The 24,105-nt window shown below is 41.3% G+C and overlaps 2 protein-coding genes across 4 annotated transcripts in view; both read left to right on the top strand.

Moving 5' to 3' along the window:
- Nucleotides 1-7,751, top strand: part of PLAG1 (PLAG1 zinc finger) — a 70,604-nt gene extending 62,853 nt beyond the window's left edge. For all 3 annotated transcript variants that reach the window (XM_068237406.1, XM_068237403.1, XM_068237404.1), the window contains one exon: nt 6,351-7,751. In XM_068237406.1, coding sequence (XP_068093507.1) covers nt 6,355-7,608 — 1,254 coding nt within the window. In that variant the 5' untranslated portion in view covers nt 6,351-6,354 and the 3' untranslated portion in view covers nt 7,609-7,751. The remainder of the gene's footprint in view (nt 1-6,350) is intronic.
- The window catches only part of RPS20 (ribosomal protein S20), a 168,709-nt gene that overhangs the window by 1,756 nt on the left and 142,848 nt on the right, over nt 1-24,105 (top strand). The gene's annotated exons all lie outside the window — the stretch shown is intronic.

The raw sequence follows: 24,105 nt of genomic DNA, 5'->3' as shown, positions 1-24,105 counted from the left end.
AGGAGAGAAGCGCGATATAAATGTTATTTGTCTTGTCTTGACTTGTAAACGCATGCTTGTGGACGGCTTGCAAGACCGCAACTTGCAAGCGGTCTACAAAAATACTTTTAAGCAACATAAAGAAACGCTTTTGCACCTCTTTTGGTACAAAAATCTTGCAGAAATTAAAGGATACCAGATGCGAAAGCATCTGGAAAAAATGAAACCTATACTGGGTCCCCTGCCGCTCTTCTTCTCTGGTCCATCCCGTTGTCCTGAGCGACTCCAAACCCGTACATACTGCGCCGCAAATGTGCAGTATGTCCTTTCTACTCCCCTGTGGCCACGTTGAGTGACGTCACAGGACTAGAGCGTGCTCACTCCCCCCGCATCTCCAATCAGCGCTCACGCCGGGACACAGAAACGTGCACGCTCTAGTCCTGTGACATCACTATGCGGCCACAGGGGAGCAGAACGGACATCCATAACAGTGTTCTGACCAGGAAGCTGGTATGGGGTAATGGGCATTTTCAAAATGGAGAATAGAGAATTCTATTGATCACAGTGGACCAACAGGATGCAGAAGAGGAGAAAGAGATTGATGAGTAGACTACATGGGAGGTAAGTATGACGTGTGCATGTTTATTTTGACTTTTAATTTTTAGTTAAAGGTTTGCTTTAAAGGGACTCCGAGCTCACCCCAAAAAAGAAAGTTGTACTCACCAGGGGCTTTCTCCAGCCCAGTGCCGGCCACCGTGATGACGCGAGGCGGCCAGCGTGTGACATAATCCGCGTCATACGCGGAAGCTGCAGCCCGACACTCTACCGAGTGTTGCCCGGGCTGCGGTCTGTCAGCCATTCCGGAGCGGGGAGAAGGAGAGGAGCCAGGACGCCGGCGTGGGACCTCCCGACCAGCACTGGGCTGGAGAAAGCCCCTGGTGAGTACAACTTTCTTTTTTGGGGTGAGCTCGGAGTCCCTTTAAGTCTAACACCTGATCTGCATGCTTGTTCAGTGTTTAAGGCTAAAATTCGAGGCAGAGGATCAGTAGGACAGCCATTCAATGTGTATTGTTTAAAAGGAAATAAATATGGCAGCCTCTATATCCCTCTCAGGTCTGTTGTCCTATAAAGTGGACAGAAGCCGAGGTTCTGGTCCACTTGATATATTGTATTGTACTTGATAAAACTTACTTGGGGGGTGAAAGAAGGGCCATATACAAGTTCTGGCCAGCTATAATTTGGGCGCAAGGATAAGCCAAGAGATGGCTCTCCCTGTGCTTGGTAATCTAGGCGAATATAACACATATATTCCCCTACCAATCACTTAATTTGTTCTTTTAGCCATATGATTAGGGGTCTGGCTATTACCAGCACCCGAATGACTGTGATTTTGTAGCAATTCTGCCTCTGCTGCTTTAGCCCTAATTAACATTACAGTTTATGCCGGCGCCCAAATCAGAAGCAGGGCAGTGCTAAGCAAGTGCTGAAAAGAGGTGACTCAAAGGAAGGGGAGGGTAAGGGTGATCTCTTGATTCTGGCATTGCATAAGCTCAACAGTGGCTATTGACAATAAAACATTTAGCTTCTAACACTTCATTGAACCACCTTAAAGGATACGTCCAGGCATAAAATTCCACTTACCTGGGGCTTCCTCCAGCCCCTGGCAGCCGTCCTGTGCCCTCGCCGCTGCTCCAGTGGCTCCCGGTGTCCTCCACTGCAGAAGCCGACCTCACCAGGTCGGCTACTTGTGCGCTCCACGGCGCGGGGTCACGTGGTCTAGCTGACATCATAAGTATTGTACTTTACAGGCGCAGAACTACTGCGCCTGCGCAGTACAGTCCTGATGACGGGCAGACCATGTGACCCGCACCGTGGAGCGCACAAGAAGCCGTCCCGAAAGCCGACCTCGGCTTTTGCAGCAGAGGACACCAGGGGCCACCGGAGCAGCGGTGAGGGCACAGGACGGCTGCCAGGGGCTGGAGGAAGCCCCAGGTAAGTGGAATTTTATATTTTAAAATGCCTGGGCATATCCTTTAATTTTATTCCTTCATCCTAATCAATAAATTAATTTTTAATTCTAACATCATCCCCTCACTTCTCCCTAAAGGTAGCCATAAATGATCCAGTCTTACCTGTACATTTTTCTTACATTTAACAATTCAATTGGAACAGTTGAAAGTTGAATCATAATTGATCACATATGTGATGCCAAATGAAAGACCTTTCTGTGAAGTGATGGTAATTTTCCACTTGCTCCAGTTGACTTTGATGTTCTTTAAGAAAACATTTGCATTTGACTTTTTTGTATCATGAATGGCCATTTTAAGTTATGCTATCAAATGTATTGAAATAGCATATTTTACATGTACATTGTTGATGAGAAGCAATGTTGTTCGGATACAATCTGTGATCACGGCATAGCCGTCATTCACGAGCATTTTTTCACTATCTGACATCGTGATCCAAATCCTTGATCGGGAATTGATCACGAAATTCAATCACGGATGCGGGCGTTATTTTTCGCGTATTCGGCTCATGATCACGGAAAATATAGCCGCGATTATAAGCTGAAAAGCCGCAGACTTTAGCGGTTAATAGCAATGCCCCCTTACATGATATAAATACCACATTTGCAGGATATATTTGCAGGATATAAGTAGAACAGTGGAAACAAGTGAAACTTTTTATTTCCAAAAAGACCTTATAGTTTGAGATATCGATTTTAAAGGTTCAAACAAAAATAGTATACAGGTAGTCCTCGGTTAACGAACGAGTTAGGGACTGTCGCCTTGTTCTGAACCTGAATCTGTCCTTAAGTTGGGACCCCCGTTTTTAATGCAGAGCAAGCCGCAGCAGATGGTAGGTAGTGCACATCTCACCTGATCCTCGGCGGTAGAAGGTCCCATCGTGGTCCCCGGAAGCTGCGCAGCCCGTCCTCTCGCTCCGTCCACTGTCCCCCCCGGCGGCTTCACATGCGTCGCATAATGACGCAAATAGAAAGCGCCGCCACTAGGGGGCTCTTCCTGATTGCGTCATTATGCGACGCATAAGAAGCAGACACCGGGAACAGTGGATGGAGCGAGAGGACGGGCTGCGCAGCTTCCGGGGACCACGATGGGACCTTCTACCGCCGAGGATCAGGTGAGATGTGCTCTATCTACCATCCGCTGTGGCTTGCTCTGCATTAAAAACGGCGCAGAGAAGGTAGTCCCTGGCGGCGTGACGTCATTGCGACGGGGCGGAGCTATGGTCTCGGCGGGTCGTTCGTAAGTCGGGCGTACGGAAACCGGGGACTACCTGTACATGTAAATGTGGTAAATGACAGTTAATGTATTTACCACATTTACATGTATACTTTTTTCCTTTGAAATTTCCTTTGAACCTTTAAAATCGATTATCTCAAAAACTATAAGGTCTTTTTGGAATGATTTTTCTCTTGTTCCCACTGTCCTACTTAACATATCCTGCAAATTTGGTGTTTATAGCAAGTAAGGGGGCTTTGCTATTAACCGCTAAAGTATAAAGCTATTAACCGTTAAAGTACTGGAAACTTTAAATTAGATTTACTCAAAAACTATAAGGTCTTTTTGAAAAAAAAAAAAATGTTTCAGGTTGTAGCCACTGATCACCTTTATAATCCATGCAAATATGGAGATTGGAGCATGTATGGGGGCATTGCTATTAACGTTAAAGTCAAATCCGGATCACGAACCCGTGATCACAGATTCTACAGGCAATCACAGGTAAAATCCGAGTCAAATTCGTCAGTTTCAAATCCGGATCACAATCACGGATTTTGGGACTGCCGTGGCCGGATTTATTTGAATCCGTGATCGGGGTGTACGAGCAACACTGAGAAGCAATTATTCCTGTGCTTTATATGCAATAGAAAGAAGTTAAAATGAGCCCTCTCCCAACACAACCCACTTCCTAATCCTAGTCTTGTACTATAAAAATAAATCTGTGTGATCTTTGTACCAAACTTTAGCCCTTTGTCTAACTCTCCAAACTTGCTTTTCTCAAGACCCTAACATTAATTTTAATCCAATGCCTAACTATTATCAATGTATGATCATTTATTCAAAATTACAGATTGCCCAGCAAGGGCTATGGGCTATGATATTTCATTGTCTGCATCAGCTATGATCCTACCATGTGTATGGTAAACCTCTGCTTTTCAGAGTCGTATAAGAATCATGTTTGTTTAGTCCTGTATGGTATTTTTGGCAGTTGGATCTTACCAGGTGACAAAAATTCATTGTAGCTAGCCTTAAAGGATCCCTATCGCAAAAAATTTTAAAATTTTAAATACATGTAAACATATACAGATAAGTATGTTTCTTCGAGTAAAATGAGCCATAAATTAGTTTTCTCCTATGTTGCTGTCCCTTACAGTAGGTAGAAGAATCCATCTCTTCATGGGGGATTCTCAGCAAAGCTTTTATACTTTTATAAAGACATTTCCTGAAAAGTATTTATACAATTATGCTGCCCAGCCTCCCTGATTGCTACACACTTTTGTGGCAGTTGGAAATAGCAACAGCCATTCACTAAGTGCTTTTGAAAATAAACAAAACCCTCAGAATCCCCCATGAGGAGATCGGCTAGTCCAAAACCTGTTGATTCTGCCAGATGTCTACTACCTACTGTAAGTGACAGCAACATAGGAGAAAAGTAATGTGTGGCTCATTTTATTCTGGAAGAAACCTATTCGTATTTGTATATGATTTTACGATTTTCACAATAGTGGTCCTTTAAAGAAAACCCTGAACTGAAAATTTAAGTAAAAATAAACATACACACTTATCTCCGGTGTAGTCTACTCCTCAATCTTTCTCCTCTCCCACGTCCCTGTTTGTCAACTTTCATCAATGGAATTCTCTGCCCTCCACTTTATAAATGGAGATGAACTGGTAACAGCTTCCAGGTCAGCAGACTGTTAAACTGTAATATCGCCCACATGAGCTGTAGGGAAACATGGACATTATCTTGCACATCTGTTGTCCTTTCAGTTATAACTGATTTATAACTGACAGCATTCTGTCAGAAATGCAAGGAATCGTTGCAAGAAGAAAATGCTGAGCTTCTGAGAGGAACTGGCGGCGAGGTAAGTAGGTAATGTTAATTTGCAGCTACATCATGTGCGTATTTTAAATAATTTTACTCGGTTCAGGTTCACTGTAAATTTTGGATCCCTGTTAGATCACTACAGGCAATATGGGAAGTATTGCTGGAATGAAAAAGCACTTGTGAGTATGTGTCATAGGGAATACACCTATAGTTTGAGGTATTAGTTGGGATATAAAAAGACGCAATAATACAAAATAAGGGCAAACTGCATTCATTAAAAATAAAAGCAAAGTGTACAGTATATTTAAAATTATATTAGTGTTGTGTTAAAGTTGCCATCCAATTGTTTTATAGGTTTGTGGATTAGCAGCTTCTTGTGGCAGATGATCAGGAATTCTTCATTAACCTCTAAGGGACCTTCATTACACATGTGGGGCTCTCATCCTCATAGCTGGGTTCCTTATTGTGTACAAGGTGCAACTGTAAACTGTCTTTTAATGTGAATGAAGACGTTGATGTGGGTAACCTGAAAATTGCACTTCACTTACTCTGAACCCTTAACTCCATTGGTTGGCGCTAAGCAGCAGTTGCCAGCTAACGCTTTGCCCATTCACTGCATGTGTTTTGATATGACTGTAATTTAACACAATTCCTCTGCAACATTTTGTCTATAATTGAAGACATCATTGAAAAAAAATACAGTTCAGCAGCTGTCAGAGAACAAGTCTCCTTGTTTATTATCCCTGAGTCAGACTCTAGGTGAAAAAAAGAAGCCAGGAGCGGTAATCCCGAGGCTGACTCTGGGTAGCTGCCGGGAGGCTTGTGCAGAGCCTTAAGCACAGTGGGTGATTTATTCACCTCCCGTGGGATCCAGATGCTGGTAGCCATTCTCCTTTTTGTCCTCAGAGGCTCTGGATCCCTCTGGTGAGATCGCCATCTGTCGTCATGACGACAGCCGGCGATCTCACTACAGGGTTACAGCGCCAGACGAGAGGAGAACTGCAGTGATGGAACCCAAGGAGGTAAATGCAGAGGCTGCTGCAGGCTCTCAAGCAGCATGATTTTTCACAGTTTTAGGGTCTAAAAGTGCAAAAACATTGCACCACTTTTAGACCCCAAAAAACGTATATAATCATACTGACGGGTTAAACATGAGCAATGTTTAGTTTGCTCTAGTATTAGAGATGATGCAAATCAATGCGCATTGTAAAGCTTAGCTGTATTATTGGTTAAACTTAGACATGCAACTTTTGCTTTGCCACCCTAACAATTATTTCACATGATTGTGTCTGTATTTAAAGGCATATGGCTACACATTCTCCAGAGAAAACCCACAAGTGTAACTATTGTGAGAAAATGTTTCACCGAAAAGACCACCTAAAGAATCACCTCCATACCCATGACCCTAATAAAGAGGCTTTTAAGTGTGAAGAATGTGGGAAAAACTACAATACTAAGCTGGGGTTTAAACGTCATTTGGCTTTGCATGCTGCTACGAGTGGAGACCTCACCTGTAAAGTATGCTTGCAGACTTTTGAAAGCACAGTGGTGCTACTGGAGCACCTAAAGACCCACGCAGGCAAATCTTCCAGTGGTGTTAAGGAGAAAAAACACCAGTGTGAGCATTGCGACCGGCGCTTTTACACCCGCAAAGACGTCCGCAGACACATGGTAGTGCACACTGGGAGAAAAGACTTCCTTTGTCAGTATTGTGCACAAAGGTTTGGTCGTAAGGATCATCTAACCCGTCATATGAAGAAAAGTCACAATCAAGAACTGCTAAAAGTGAAAACTGAACCCATGGACCTGTTGGATCACTTCGCTTGCAGTGTTCCTATTAAAGATGAGCTGCTTCCTGTGATGTCCTTAGCTTCCAATGAGCTGATATCAAAGCCATTCACAAACAGTTTGCAGTTAAACCTCTATAACACCCAACTTCAGTCCATGCAGAGTTCTGCAACTACACACCAAATGGTTGCTCCAACATTGCCTTTGGGTATGCAATGTCCTTTAGATATGGATCCTGTCCATCCCTCTCACCAGCTTTCGCTGAAATATCCACTCAATTCTACCTCATATGCTATTTCCATGCCTGAGAAAGATCAGCCTTTGAAAGTGGAGATAGAAAGTTACCTTATGGAATTGCAAAGTGGCATGACACCCTCCTCTCAAGAGACCCCTTCATCCTCCTCAAAGCTAGGTTTAGATCCTCAAGTCGGGCCATTAGATGATGGGACTGATGGAGTTTCCCTTTCTAAAACCTCTGTTTCAATTAGTGAACCTCTCAACCCATCTCCTTTGGACTTTAACCAGTTGTTCAATTTTATGCCTGCCAATGGTCCCCCATATAATACACATTTATCAGTTGGGAATTTAGGAATGGGTTACTCTCAAGAAGATGGTAATGCATCAATGGCACAGCTCCCCCCTCAACCACAGGATCCTCAAGACCCTAGCAGTAACATGTGTTTTGGTTCTCTACACTCATTGTCCTCTGCTTTCTCAAGTAATTTAAATACAACCACCACATTGCCACGATTTCATCAGGCATTTCAGTAGGAGTTTATACCATGAATTGCATTAGATAGCTTTTTTATCTTAGTGCCAATGAAAAGACATTTTAAACACCTCTGCTAGTCTATACATTAACAATCTTGTTAAGCCAGTACATTGTTAGCTTTTCAACTTTTTTACAAGTGTCTTAATTGTTTACTTTGGTTTTTAGGCTCCTTGCAATTTGTGACTGTGTTTTATAATACCAGTTGATTTTTATTTTCTACTAGTAGAAAAAAAAAAGAATCCTAGCTTTAATGCCCAATTTCATATGAAATTATTCAAAATGGTCAGATATTGATGTAAAAGTAATATCCAGCATCAAAACTGAGTTTATAAAAGTTTAAATGCTAAAATTCCAAATTATTCATGAGACAATATAAGCTTAATAGTGGGAAAAAATGCTTTTTAATTAAACATATTAATAAACACTCAACTTGCATACAACTGTTATGCAATGCAGTTATGTGAAATATTCACAATTGGTTGCACTTTTGTATGATACTTAATTTTGTTAATTTACATTTGGCTTTTTTTGGCAGGGGAAAGTAAAAAAAAAAAAAAAAAAAAAGATTGTATGGAAAAAAAAAAGCCTCAGCCTGTAGTACTGACTACTACATATGTGCCTTCATTAAGCCAGTGTCAAATATATATATTGCCTTTTGTGGTTGTCTGTTTTTTTGGGTATGGTACCGCCATTAAGCAGATACACGCTGCCAGCACTTGCCAATATTTTTACTTTTTTAGGACCTATTTTATTGCCGAGGTTTTAAAACAGGACTCTAAGGAGTTACGTAAAAGCATATTGCTTACACCACTTTGCTTAGAAACTGTTATTACCTCCCCCATCAACATGTTCTGCTATCTGAATTTTAGGCATTAGGAGGGAAAACAAAGTCTATAACCTAAAGAGATACATCGTTAATTTATATATGACAAATTAGATATAATAAAGCTTGCCTGTTTAAAATATGGCAGGGCAAAATATAAACATTATGGGGAATAAAGTTTCCATTATATTTTCTTAGCAAGTCATTTTAGTTATTGTTTTCCAGTAACATGTAAATATTCATTGTATTTCTAACAGTATTTTTCTTCTAAAGGCATTATATGGTAGGAATTGTATTTTTTATGCAAACAGCTTTTAACATTCAGAGTTAAAAAAAAAAAAAAGAAAAGAAAAGAAATGTGTGCATATGACTTGCACCTGTGGCTCTGATTTTTATTTTTGAATATTCATCCTATAGTTTCTATGAAACAAGTGATGGCTTTCATTGAGCAATTAATGTTCAAGGTTGCCTTTCTTCTCAAAATAAGAAAAAAGAAAAACGCATCATAGTAAAATACAGAAGGGAATAGCTGATATAACATAAGAACTAGCCTAAACCATTTTGAGGGAGGGTAGTAAAAAAAAGGGCAATACTATATTTTAGAATCATACTTATATCATCACTTATTGCCATGTTATTATGAAATGTCAGGAAAGTGTGGTTCTTGTGTTTCAACTTTGTGTTTTAAGCTCACGACTGGTGTGTGTGTTTGGTTATTTTTTTGTTTTCTTTTTTACTACAGCTATTTCTTAATTTCAGACACTTTTCTTTACTTTATTTTCTTTGCTTTTGTCCTAGTATTAGGCAGACTACCTAAAACACATATTAAACCTGCCATTTAATATATATGAAAAGAAACCACCTTATTTAGGCTAAAACTTCTGCCACACCTAAATCATGGCCTTATATTGGATATTTTGGGTAAATTAAAGTGCCATATATTTATATTATTATAGTATAATATGTTTCAGTTAGTATCTGGATGTAAAACCTTTATGTACTTGTATGTGTATATATCATATAAATATATAACTTGCGCCAACACCCTTAAAGGAATAAATAGCCAAATTTTGCATTTTATTGGAAGGATTTCTTTCCTTTTTAAAAATTTATATTCCACTGAAAAATGAAAAAAAAAATAATCAGGACAATATGTTGATCCTTTACTGGTCATCATGGCTTCAGACAGGCTATAATGTTACAGTTGCCTTACCCTAGATCTAAAATGTATAAGTGATTGCTGTTTTATGCCTTAAATAATTATCCCTGTCTTGGCAGCATATCTGTTTTTATTATACAATCACAATTGGTCACTTCAACCCATCTTTTTTTGTAGTGGATATATTTTATTCTGGAATATAGATCATAAAATGGGTCCACTGGCAAAATGGTTATGGCTTCTAAGATGATATCTGTCCCACCTAGCATCGGTTTTTCTTTTACACAACCCATTTCCGTGTTTGTTGCATGTCCAACCTCTAAATTGTGGATTACAGTGAACTATTAATTTTTGCCAGTAATATATATGTATTTTTTAATTTTTGAAGAACCATATGCTGACTGATACATGAGCCAGAGCTGTTTGCGTTGAGGTTATGAATGTTAAGATTTACTTTCAGGATTATTTGCCTAGCTAGTTTGATGTGTGTCATAGGCCAATATTTTGTAAAAATGAAGCATGGTTGACCTCTATGTTACACATATTATGAGATATAGCACTTTTTGGGGGAAAAAAAAAGAAAAAGCTAAAAAACGTGGAACCTTTTATGAGAGAAAATAAGATAATGCTTTTATTATAGATTTTTTTTTCTTAATAATGTGTTCAATTTCCATTAGGTTAAAAAAAAAATAACGTAGGACTATAGTAATAATGCTTTGTGAGAAACCCTAGTTTTAAACAGGTACAACTTTATTTACAGTGTTTTGCTTATCAGATTGCTATGTTGCACAAACCAGTGTCTTTTTACTTGTATTTTTTTATTTTTAAATAACTCTTGCTGCCAGAAATACTTGTGGAGTATTGCAGAATTCCACAATGGATTCCAGTCACACAAGTATTAGTATTGTGTTCATTAGTTGCTGATCAGGGTTACACACTTCAAGACACACTGCCTTCTTCAGTGGGATGGTGCATGGAAAATAGTGTTGAGTATTTTTGGTTTGCCTATTATTCACTTGTTAGAACAAGGATAGTTGGCCTTCACTATACGAGCTACGACTTTATTGAATCTCCCATTTCATTTTGTAGATCAGCTAAGTTGATCTTTTGAGTGTCTCTTCTTCTGAGTGTACACTCTTACCAAAATGTCTGTTTTATGTATTTATTTGTATAAATGTATAACTTTATTTGTATAGTAGGATTGATGGGGCTCTAAGCAATTGATGCCAAACATTGCCTAGTAACTGTGGTGACATCGGTTTACACAAAACAGACAAAAGCAGTGCATTCAAATGTTCTATTTGAATGAAGCCTTCTAAATCTGCTATCTTAGTGTTGTCACGTGTTGGCACTTACACCATATTTTTTTGCAATGCTGCACAGCAGATTGACATTATAAGGTGAAATAAACAAGTTTCATCAGGCATGGATTTGAGCACTTTTTATCCATTTTGTGAAGACATCCATGACTTTTCTACTAGCGCTTTTCTAAATACAGTAGAAGGGGGGGAAAAACCCTCAAGCCTAGTATGCATAACTCTTGTTCTCTCTATCGCTAGCAATTAGAACTAGAAACACTCTTCTGATACAGATGAGTGATAACGATAAGAGAATGAGATATAATCCCGTTACTGGAAGGACTGCTAGCTGGCATATACTTTATTTAAAATCAAAGTAGAGTGTCAGGATAAACTAGGACTTTTTAAGGTCCTCAAATGCTGGAGAGTCTTAAAGGAAACTTAAAGTGAAGTTAAGTTGGGCAGTTGTGGTTTCTTCCAGCCCCTTCAATCCTCCTTGTTCCTCACAGTCATTTGGCTCTGCTCAGATCAGTAGCTGTGCCCCTTCGAATGCTGCATGTACGGCCCGGGCCACACACACCTCCTGATCGTGCCCGTGTGGATGAGAGCATTCTGCGGTTTGTAAAAATAGCAACTGGCTCAGTCGGCCAGCTTTCAGAAAGGCACTGCTGCTGAGCAGAGCGCAATACCTGCAAGGGATCAGCACAACTACAGGGGGCTGGAAGATGCCCCGGGTAAATTTAAAGAGGAACTCCAGCGAAAATAAATATATAAATGATTTAGTCAGTGTTTGCCCAATGTAAAATCTTTCCTCGCCTTTATTTACATTCTGACATTTATAACTTGGTGACATTTTTAGTCCTGGCAGTTGATGTCAGTGGAAGTAGCTGCTACTTGCTTTTTTTTGGCAGTTGGAAACAGCTGTAAACAGATTTTTCCCACAATGCAACAAGGTTCACAGGTAACTGCCAGGACCATTGTCCTCACAGTTTCCTGTGGGAGGGGTTTCACCACAATATCAGCCATACAGAGCCCCCTGATGATCTGTTTGTGAAAAGGAATAGATTTTTCATGTAAAAGGGGGTATCAGCCATTGATTGGGATGAAGTTCAATTCTTGTTCATGGTTTCTCTTACAATTGGTCACTTTTATTTCACTTTAGGCATCCCTTTAAGACGGCCATTCTATTCTAATAAGGAAAGTGAGACATAGGATGATTTGAAGCAAATTATTATATTTATTGGTTGCTGCCCAGTTTTTTTTTCTTGGGCCGACCCACTTTTTAGCACTTACTATATTCTATATTGTATTACCATTGTGTCCAAGAAAAATTTCAGGCAAGATGTAAGAAACCAAGCAAGCTGTGAGGATGTGCACCCCATACTCACCAAGTGAACTTCTTCAGATTTCTGCAACCAGTATAATTAATAGATTATTGTGATTACTTTGGGTTACTCCAGTTTGTACATGATCTTCAGTTTCTATTACTTTGCTGATCAGATGTAGACTAAGATGATAACCAGCAGATTGGACAACTATATAAGACGTCCTTATCTACTCCTGAATTGATTGTTCTGGGTGGGTTGTTATTCACTAATGTTGCACCTAAAATAAACCAGTGATGGTTTTCCCTCATTCGCCCTGCATAGCATAAATAGGAAACACTCAGGTGACCTGACTTTGCATAGCACCATTTGCGTATGCGTGCCTATGTATGTACAGTCGCATAGTCAAAAGGGCCTGATGAACTGTGTTGCTATGTCAGACTATTATCTAAGGTCTATGGTTGCTTTAAACCAGATAAAATCACCAGGCTGGCAAATGAATTAATATATGTATGTATGTACGTACGTACGTACGTACGTACGTACGTACGTACGTACACATATCATTTTTGTACATTCAGCTTAAAAGAACCCTGAGCAGTAGCACTAGGTATGCATTTAACCCTCCTGGAGGCAGCGCAGCAGTTTTGTTTGTTTTTTTTAAATCATGCTGCTCAGCGGCATCCCCCCGCCCGCTTCGATCAGGAAATCCCGTTCAAAGAACGGGATTTCCTGGAGGACTTCCCCTGTCGCCATGGGGACGGGATGACGTCAGCGACGTCATTGGGAGTCCCGGTCCACCCCTCGGCGCTGCCTGGCACTGATTGGCCAGGCAGCGCACGGGGTCTGGGGGGCGCGATGGATAGCGGCGATCGAGCGCGGGGCGGCGGCGATCGGTGTGCTGACGCAGCTAGCACTTTGCAAAAAAAAAAAAATTAAGTAAATCGGCCCAGCAGGGCCTGAGAAAACCTCCTGCGCGGCTTACCCCGAACTACGTTCGGGGTTACCGCCAGGAAGGTTAAGCATACCTACGTATAATTGGTTATGCCTATACACTCACCCTGCCTCGTGTTAGATAGATCCAATAGATAAAACAACTTAGACAGATCCAAGCTTGATAAAACAAAATCTACTTACCGGGGGCTTCCTCCAGCTCCTGGCAGCCGATATGTCCCTCGCTGCAGCTCCTCTTCCAGCCGCTGGCTCGGAATTCCCTCCTGTGTACATGCCTACACGCATCTACTGCACCTATGTGAGAGTCAATCGTGGTCGCGCTAACGTCATCTGGAGTGTTTTGCGCTTGCAGAGAGGCCAACCTGGCGAGGATGATATCTATACCGTAGGGGATCCCGGGCCACCGGCTGGGAGTGGAGCTGTGGTGAGGGCACAGGACAGCTGCCAGGGGCTGGAGGAAGCCCGGGTAAGTCACTTTTTTTATTGTTTTGGACCTTCCCATTAATTTCTCTGCCAACCACCTCCCAAGGCTAACTGCTGGCCATCTTTAGGCCACTAAATGAACTTTGATGTATGTATGATGTAACTTACCAAACACACAATTGGAGAACCTCACTCCCAAACAGTTCTCTGCTGCTTTATAAAGCCTGCAGGCTGCTTATAAGCCAATGAGAAGTGCATACATAATACACCTAGCTTGCAGTGATAATCAAGCAAAAGCTGAGCAAGTCAGCCAATTAGTAGGAGAGGGCTTCAGTTGCATATAGACAATGGCTATATGACCAGCAGGGGGCACCAGCGTGCAGGATATTCCCTCTCATCTGCCCCCCTCATAACTAAACTGCATGGGATACTACAATAATTAAAAACAATGGTGCATGAGCCAGCCTGGGGCACCGGGAACTCTCACTGCCCGGGGCCCCAGAACCAGCATCTAACACCATATGTGAGCGCAGCCAAAACCTTGGAGCTGCCACCTCCAAGGCCTGTCTCCTACTGCTCTAAAACTTACCAAACACACAATTGGAGAACCTCACTCCCAAACAGTTCTCTGCTGCTTTATAAAGCCTGCAGGCTGCTTATAAGCCAATGAGAAGTGCATACATAATACACCTAGCTTGCAGTGATAATCAAGCAAAAGCTGAGCAAGTCAGCCAATTAGTAGGAGAGGGCTTCAGTTGCATATAGACAATGGCTATATGACCAGAAGGGGGCACCAGCGTGCAGGACAGCTGCCAGGGGCTGGAGGAAGCCCGGGTAAGTCACTTTTTTTTATTGTTTTGGACCTTCCCATTAATTTCTCTGCCAACCACCTCCCAAGGCTAACTGCTGGCCATCTTTAGGCCACTAAATGAACTTTGATGTATGTATGATGTAAAACGCACAATGTAATGTAATCTATCTCTGTCGCTACGCATTCTTCTGTCTTCTTCCTGAGTTATATGTATGTGCCAAAAATAATTCCGGGCATGATCGCTCATGCTTGGCGAAATAAATGATTCTGATTCCCGGTTTATTCCGTTCCAAAATACATTACAGCGGCGACTTTGCCAAAAGTAGCGCTGTGACCTCCAGGACAGGAAGCCAGTGGGTCCTCTCTGCGCATGCGCAGGCTTCCTGGCTTCTTCCTCCCCAGGAAGCTTTCACATGCGCAGAGCTTAAAGAGGAACTCCAGTGAAAATAATGTAATAAAAAAAAGTGCTTCATTTTTACAATAATTATGTATAAATGATTTAGTCAGTGTTTGCCCATTGTAAAATCTTTTAAATCCCTGATTTTCATTTTAACATTTATTACATGGTGACATTTTTACTGTTGGCAGGTAATGTAGCTGCTCCTTGTTTTTTTGGCAGTTGGAAACAGCTGTAAACAGCTATTTCCCACAATGCAGCAAGGTTCACAGACAGGAAACTGCCAGGAGTACGTACTTTTCTTGTGGGAGGGGTTTCTTGTGGGAGGGGTTTCACCACCATATCAGTGATACTTTTCTTGTGGGAGGGGTTTCTTGTGGGAGGGGTTTCACCACAATATCAGTGATACAACGCCCCCTGATGGTCTGTTTGTGAAAAGGAATAGATTTCTCATGTAAAAGGGGGTATCAGCTACTGATTAGAATAAAGTTCAATTCTTGGTCGGAGTTTCTCTTTAAATGCATACCCAGTGCTACTGCTTAGGGTCCCTTTTAAAATGGGCTCCAGCAATCCCAACTGCAAGCACAATAAATTATTTTTCATTCATAAAGCGCCAACATATTTCGCCAACAATAAATAGGTTATGCTAACCATTTCTGTATAGCATTATTCCCTATTCATGTAGCTTACAGGTGTCTTTCATAAGGCCTTTGGCAACTTTGTATAGGCGTCATTACCTTTTTGCCAAATGCCATCTCATCATATAAAATAATATGAATACAAGAGCAAGGACATTTTTATTAATAATTATTGCTCACCAATATTAAGTGCCTTTTACCATTCTTCTCTGGCTGTATAGCTGGCAAAGGTCGTGGTCCTCTGCCAGAAGGATGGAAGAGTCCATACCTTTGTTTCACTATAGGGGAGTCTTTTATATCTAGGAGGCAGTGTCTCTTGGCCAGATATCTTGCTGTGGAACTGATGGCAACATTGACGTGTGTAAACCCTCTTCAGTTTAAACTTCAGTGGTACAATCCAACAATCATGAATGTCGATCTTCTCAAAAACACTCCTGCAATATTGTTCTATTGGATCATCATGCTGCTAATGTAACTAGGGAAAACCGTTCTCTAATGGTGCTACAACCTTCCTGTCACTTACAGATGTATTTTTACCATAGAAAAAAAAGGACTATTTTATTATAGCGATAGTTGTATGATATATTTTTATACTGTGATCTAGTTTACCCTTTTATTGAACTTTGTACAACACCACAGCGTATTAATATGCACTTGCAAAATGAAAACAAAACAAAAAAAAGAAAAAAAAAGGAAAGTCCATGGACATGCCATTTTATTTCTCAAACACGCCCAACTTTTTCTTGGCTTCAGTAAAGCTATGGCTAAGTGAATGGGACATAATAATATATAGTGTGGTGTGAAGGTCACCCTGTATATTAAAAACTCCTTTTCCTTTCTATATTACTTTGAAAAAGTTTTTTTGGAACTGATAAAAAAAATCTCTTCTGACTTATTACTGAAATTTATATTTTTATTAAGTGGAAAAAAAAGTTTGGACTTACAAATGCTAAAAAAAATCTAGTTTATAAAAGGTTTTAAAAGTTAAAGAAGTAGAAAAAATTGCATTCCAGACTGAGTTTTGTGTATCTTTCTTGCATTAAAAAAAAAAAAGGAAACGTTATCAAGAGATATGGGAAGTTGTGTTGCTTATCATGTAAATGTACTTACAATGTATTCACAAACTACTGTTGTATTTGTATAAAATATAGACAAAAAGATTTGCATATATATTTTTGTGTATAAGCTCTGTAAAATAGCAATCACAATATGAAGCTGCAGCTGGTCGTCATGTTAAGCATTCACATCCAAAGAGACAGACTATTTATTGTCCACAATCTCTGATCCTATAAGATACCTTGCTGCTATTTTAAACAATAGAGCTGCAGCTTCTTGAGGCCTACAGTGTTTGCTGTACAAAATATGTGAACTTCACAAATTTCAATAAAATCGCAGAATGGTTTAGATGACATATAAATGTGCCAAATGTTTAATACATGGTGTCTGTTATTTCATTGTTAAATCATTTAAAGAGTAACTCTGATTTCATTTAAATCATTTAAATTGTACATATACCGGTAAGTGCTACAGAAAGAAACACATTTTAAAGGACCACTGACTTAAAATTTAAAAGATATGTAAACGCACATAAATAAGGACGTTTCTTTCAGAGTAAAATGAGCCATAAATTACTTTTCTCCTATGTGGCTGTCACTTACAGTAAGTAGTAGAAATCTGACATTACTGACAGGCTTTGGGCTAGTCCATCTCTCCATAGGGGATTCTCAGCAAGGCTTTTATTCTTTATAAAGACACTCCCTGAAAAAGATTTATATAAAGATGCTGGCCAGCCTCTTTGCTCACTGCACACTTTTTTGGCAGTTGGGCAGAACAACTGCCATTCACGAAGTGCTCTTGTAAATAAAAAAAAGAATTCCCCATGAGGAGATGGGCTAGTCCAAAAACTGTCGGTTCTGTCAGATTTCTACTACCTACTATAAGTGACAGCAGTATAGAAGAAAGTAATTATGGCTCATTTTACTCTGAAAGAAACATACTTCTTATCTTTATATATATATTTACATATATTTTAAATTTTAAGATTTTTGCGAAAGTGGTCCTTTAAGTTTATCTTCTTAAATATTATTTTTCTTTTTAAGGCCTCATTTGCCTTTGGTTTCTTAAGCACTTGAAAACTTAAAGGAAGACGTTGTGAAATTATGGCAATAATAAATGGCTTTGGTATACAGGACTTCCCCAAATTCCTATCTCTCTGTTAAAGGACCATTATTGAAAAATTGTAAAATTTAAAATACTCATATCTAAGATGTACTTTTGTCAATGTAAAATGCACTATAAATGACTATTTACCTATGTTGCTGTCACTAACAGTAGGTAATAAAAATCTGACAGGTTTTGGACTAGTCCATCTCATCGTGGATTCTCAGTATTTCCTTTTTTTCTTTACAAAACCACCCCTGAACAGGACCTGTACAAAGATGTGATTCTCCCTACTCATTAACACTCAGAAAGAAAAAAAAAAAAAAAACAAGGATTCCCCCATGAGGAGATGAACTAGTCCTAAACCTCTCTGATCTGGCAGATTTTTACAGCTTACTGTATGTGATAGAGACATAGTAATAAAATAAAAAGTAATTTATAGTGGATTTTACTCTGGCACAAATGTATATTTCCCAGTACGTCTGCTCAGACAGCACCCCTAATGAGACTTGTCTCCCTCCGAGCAACGGACAGGAAGCTGCAAAAGATTTAAAAATTTGCATAATCAGGCGGTCAATAGTATAAATAGGCATAGTCTCTCACTCTACCTTCAGTTCTAGTTTCCTGTCCGGACGTGAAGGAGGGAGAGGTCTTAAGGTGCCATCCGGTCAGATGACTGGGGCTTGCTGCAAGGTCTCCTGATAGTCCGCTCCAGGGGAGAGCGGTATGATGTGACTAGCAGCATTCAGGAGGCTTCTCCCAGCAAGGCGGCAGATTTATGCGCGCAGACGCGCGCTCCAGGAACTTCCGCTCGGAGAAACCGGAAGTCGTCACGCAGAGGCGTCCCACGTGACCAGGAAGCGCTGCAGAGCAGTTAGCGGCAGGGGCCGCGGCGGGACAGCGCCAGCTGGACGAAATGTATCAGGTGATTGGGGGTAATTATGCAAATCACTTTGCCGATAGTTGAAAAGCCACCTTGTTTCCCATATCTCAGATGTCGGCTGAGATCATGGAGGACGCTGCAGGATCCTCTACTGCATTATCTGTGGAACCTGGCTCTGAATCCTCTCTGGCAAGTAGTCTGCGGGGCATACTGCTTAGCTAGTATCTAGTTTTGTTGGTGGTTTTTTTCTGCTAAGAGGATTATGTAGCTAACATAGGCTTATTGTTTGTTTGTATTTTAGCCTAAAAAGTCTGACAAGGTGGATAAGTCGGGGACACATTCCAGTCAAGACAAACGCTCAGACAGCAAGGTTGAAAGGAGATGTGCTATTTGCAATAACCGTGTATCTTCCAGCTCTAGAAAATTATGCCAGTCCTGTACCGATAAAGTAGTGAAAAATGAGTCTCCTGCTGTATTTAAAGACTTGATGGGGTGGATGAGAGCTGAGATGGCTACAGCTATTAGGGAAATAAAGGACTCTGCTATGGCTTCCTCCTCTGCAGCCGATGCTGCTGCCTCATCTGTCACTATGCCTCTAGTTAATCCACTTGCTAGTATTGTCTCTGATGCACCTCCTGCCTCTCTCCCACCAGTATCCCCAGCAGGCTCTATTATGAATTTGCCTCTCCCTATCGGTGCTAAGAGGAAGAGGTCTGCTGAGGATGTGATTGAATCCGATTTATCAGAAGGGGAGATTTCTTCTCTTGAACAACTTTCAGAAGAGGAAGTTGGGGAAAAAGGAGATAAATCCCAGAAATTTGCCTTCTCCCCAGAACTGATGAGAGATTTTATTTCTGCCTTACATAGTACCATGGGTATTAAAACTGAGCAGAAATCCTTGACACCCCTCGACCAAATGTACGAGAGCTTGGCGGACCCCCAGTCTCATTTTATTCCTGTCCATTCCTCTCTCAAGTCTATGATTAAGAAGGAATGGGACATGCCAGAAAAGAGGGCCTTTTGGCCGCGATCTATGTCCAAACGTTATCCCTTCAGTCCCGAAGATTCGGGGTTTTGGGGTCCTCCGCCAAAGCTTGACCCATCATTGTCTAGGGTGTCAAGGAAGACTGACCTATTATTTGAGGATTTCGGGAATCTTAAAGATCCCATCGATAAAAAGATGGACAATATCCTACGTAGAGCCTGGGAGTCTTCCTCTCTGACCTTCAAGCCTGCAGTTGCATCCACAGCAGTGGGTAGATCAATGAAAACATGGCTTTTAGAGATGCAGGCCAAGATTGCTTCAGGAGTACCTAGGGAGGAGATACTCAAAGATTTTCCCAACTTGTTTAATGCAGCTGATTACCTTACTGATGCCGCTGATGACTCTGTTAAGCTAACAGCAAGAACCACTGCTCTAGTGAACTCTGCCAGAAGGGGAGTTTGGGTTAAGACTTGGGGAGGCGATAACTCGTCTAAGTCAAAACTCTGCGGCATTCCTTGTGAAGGGGGTCTTTTGTTCGGTTCTAAACTGGACGAGACCTTAGATAGAACAGCTGACACAAAGAAAAACTTTCCCACTAGGAAGAGATCTTTTCAGTTTAAACGGCCCTTTCGTGGGCCATCAAAGCCAGAGAGTAACGATAAAGCAAACACAAAAAGGAGATGGGCCCCTTATAGGAACCAGAGGAACAAGCCCAACAACCCCCCGATTACCAAGTCAAATAGACAATGACATCAGGCTCCCAGTGGGAGGAAGACTTTCCCACTTCTTCGAGACATGGCAGCTCTACAGAACAAATCCATGGCTCCTACACATTGTATTAGAAGGGTACAGAATAGAATTCGATGTCACGCCTCCTCAGAGATTCCTTCTCACTCCCTTACCTTCAAACAGGCTAAAACAGCTTGCTCTTCAGAACGAGGTAAAATCTCTACTCCACAAGAAGGTAATCAGGGAGGTTCCCTCATGTCAGAAAGGCCAGGGGTTCTATTCGCCAGTATTTCTGGTCAAAAAGGCTCAAGGGGACTTCCGCTTCATTATCAACCTGAAGGGTCTAAACAAGTCAGTAACATACAGAAGGTTCAGGATGGACAACATTTTGTCTGTGATTCGTCTCTTACAGAAGGACTGCTTCCTGGCATCCCTGGACCTGAAAGATGCTTACCTGCACATTCCTATCCACCTGTCCTCGCAGCAATTCCTCAGATTTGCAGTCCTGCTGGACGGAGAGGTAAGACACTTTCAATTTAATGCTCTCCCCTTCGGGTTAGCCTCAGCACCATGGTTGTTTACTAAGGTCATGGCAGAAGTACTTGCAGTTTTGAGAATGGAATCAATTAATATCATAGCCTATCTGGATGATTTACTGATTTGGGGTTCATCTGCAAGCTTAGTGAGTTCCCATCTTGACTCTTGCATAGCCTTCCTTCAGTCGTTAGGGTGGCTAGTAAACTGGGAAAAGTCTTCCTTATCTCCTTGCCAGAATATGGAGTATCTAGGGTTCAATGTTGATACTTTGAATGAAAGAGTTTTTCTCCCTGATAGGAAGATCTCTTCCATACTTAATGCTGTTCTCTCTTTTCAGACATCAAGAAGCATTTCACTGAGAAAGGCAATGGCGATGTTGGGACTATTAACAGCTTCGTTCCCTGCGGTTCAGTGGGGACAGTTTCACTCGAGAAGCTTACAGATATGGATCTTAAGAAGTTGGAACAGGAAGCAATCTTCCCTAGACAAGAAGGTGATGATCCCGCACGATGTCAAAGTATCGTTGCTATGGTGGCAGATTCGAGACCATCTTTCAAGGGGGCGTCTCTGGCAGTATCCAAATCAGACAATTATAACTACGGATGCCAGTTCGTGGGGATGGGGAGCCCACCTGGATCTTCTTCCAGTCCAAGGTCGTTGGTCAACCAAGCTGAGGTCTCGCTCGTCAAACAGCAGAGAACTGGAAGCGGTATGGCAGGCATTACAGTCTTTCAGCAGCCACATCAAGGGCCAGCATGTTTTGATAAGATCAGACAACAGCAGTGTGGTGGCATACATAAATCGCCAAGGAGGAACAAGAAGTCATCTTTTGTGGCGTCAGTCATCTCGAATTCTAAACTGGGCAGAGGAAAACCTGGATTCCCTAAGCGCCAGCCATTTGAAGGGAACATCGAACCATCTGGCCGACTTCTTAAGCAGAAAGACCCTGGACCAGAACGAGTGGACTCTCAAGCAGGAGGTCCTTCAACAGATTACGGACTTATGGGTGTGTCCGGAGGTAGATTTATTCGCCAGGAAAGTAAATACGAAGTATCAGAAGTTTTGTTCGCTCCATCCACGAGACAAGCCTTGGGCGATAGATGCCTTCTCCATGAACTGGGGTCACCATCTGATGTATGCATTCCCCCCATTGCCTCTCATACCCAAGGTCTTGAACAAGATCATACGGGATCAGGCTCGAGTGATATTGATCGCACCATTTTGGCCAAAAAGACCTTGGTTCACGTTACTACAGACTTTAACGATATCTCAGCCAATCACCCTTCCTCTCCTCCCGGACCTTCTGTCTCAGGGACCTGTGTTTCACCAGAATCTACATCTACTTCATCTTACAGCATGGAACCTGAGTGGAAATTGTTAAAGGCAAAGGGACTCTCTGATGGATTGGCGGAAACTCTTATCCAGAGTAGAAAGAAGGTGACTCGTCAGATTTATCAAAAGGCCTGGAGAGTGTTTAATGAATGGTGCAATGAAAAATCTATGCTCAATAACTCTGTCACATCCGTGCTGGAATTTTTACATGATGGTTTCCTGAAAGGACTCAGTATAAGCACCCTTAAAGTACAAACTTCTGCTTTGTCTGTATTTTTGGAGAGGAGACTGGCTCAGGAACACTTAGTGATCCGTTTCTTTGAAGCTTTAAAGAGGATTAAGCCTACTATAAGGTCTAGAGTACCTACTTGGGACTTGAATACAGTCCTTCAGGGGCTTTGCAAAGCTCCGTTTGAACCCTTAGAACAGGCATCAGACAAGATGGTAACCCTTAAGACTGCATTTCTATTAGCCATCACTACTGCTAGACGACTGGGGGAATTACAAGCTCTTTCTATCAAGGAACCATACTGTGTGATATCTGATGATCGAGTTACATTGCGGTTGGACATTGCCTTCCTTCCCAAGGTTGTATCGACATTTCATAAATCTCAGGAGCTGTATATTCCTTCTTTTTGTGCTAATCCAGCTAATGATAAAGAAAGAGAGTTGCATCTCTTAGATGTAAGGAGATGTCTGCTTTATTACCTGGAAAGAACTAAATCATGGAGACAGACTGAGGCAATGTTTGTCATCTTTTCCGGAAAATCTAAAGGAAAAGGAGCATCTAAGACCACTCTGGCTAGATGGATAAAACAGGCTATAGCGACAGCTTATCAGATTCAAGGCAGACAGCTATCTTCACCAGTGAGAGCACATTCGACACGAGCTGTTTCAACCTCATGGGCAGAGAGGGCTGGAGTCTCCATCGAACAGATATGCAGGGCAGCTACCTGGTCCAGCCAGAATACATTTATAAAGCACTATAGACTTAATGTGTCAGCTAACGCTGATTTATCATTTGGCAGAAAGGTTCTGCAGGCTGTGGTCCCTCCCTAAATATATATATGTATCGTGTATATCGTCTCATTAGGGGTGCTGTCTGAGCAGACGTACTGGGAAAGACCAAAATTACTTACGGTAACGTCTTTTCCAGTAGTCGCGAAGACAGCACCCCTACAACCCACCCTGGGTACAAAGATAATAATAATAATATATATCTATATTATGTGTATATATATGTATATATATATATATAGAGAAAGAGAGATATTAAAAACATTAAGCATCATTTGGTGTCCGTGTCGTTTGTATAGAACTGAAGGTAGAGTGAGAGACTATGCCTATTTATACTATTGACCGCCTGATTATGCAAATTTTTAAATCTTTTGCAGCTTCCTGTCCGTTGCTCGGAGGGAGACAAGTCTCATTAGGGGTGCTGTCTTCGCGACTACTGGAAAAGACGTTACCGTAAGTAATTTTGGTCTTTTATATGTATGGGTAAACAAGTATTTTAAATTAAAAAATTGCTTACGATAGTGGTCCTTTACAGGTTTATCCAGAATTCTGCACAAATTGAGCTACATTTCCAGAATCTGTCTCTAAGCTTACTACAATGAGTCATTAATTACCAGGGAAAGAGGGTGGGGATGGTGATTTACATAGCTAAGGTATTTTAAGTTGCGCACCTTTGGTTTTGTGCTGCGATGGTCGCATACAGGGTGCAGAGCAGTATATCCACCAGGGGATCACCAGTAGCAATGTGCTGAATCTACTGCAATCTGCTGCACATCAGTAGCCGCCCTGGTGCCCCTGAAGGGACCAGGAGAACAGTGAGTGCATATTTTCTACTCTTTGCCATTTGTCGCCTTGCGGGCAGCTCTTATAATTTATCTAATAAATGAACAGCAGATGTATTTTGGGGATTAGGGATGGCCAATGAGATGTAAATAATTCAGAGTTGATGCAGCATCATGCAAATGACCTATGCACTATGCACTTCTGCTAAGGTGGAATTCAGTTGGTCCATTTCAAGCTGCATA

The sequence above is a fragment of the Hyperolius riggenbachi genome, chromosome 5, assembly GCF_040937935.1.
Source record: "Hyperolius riggenbachi isolate aHypRig1 chromosome 5, aHypRig1.pri, whole genome shotgun sequence".
NCBI lineage: Eukaryota > Metazoa > Chordata > Amphibia > Anura > Hyperoliidae > Hyperolius > Hyperolius riggenbachi.
This window is presented reverse-complemented; position numbering and strand designations above follow the sequence as displayed.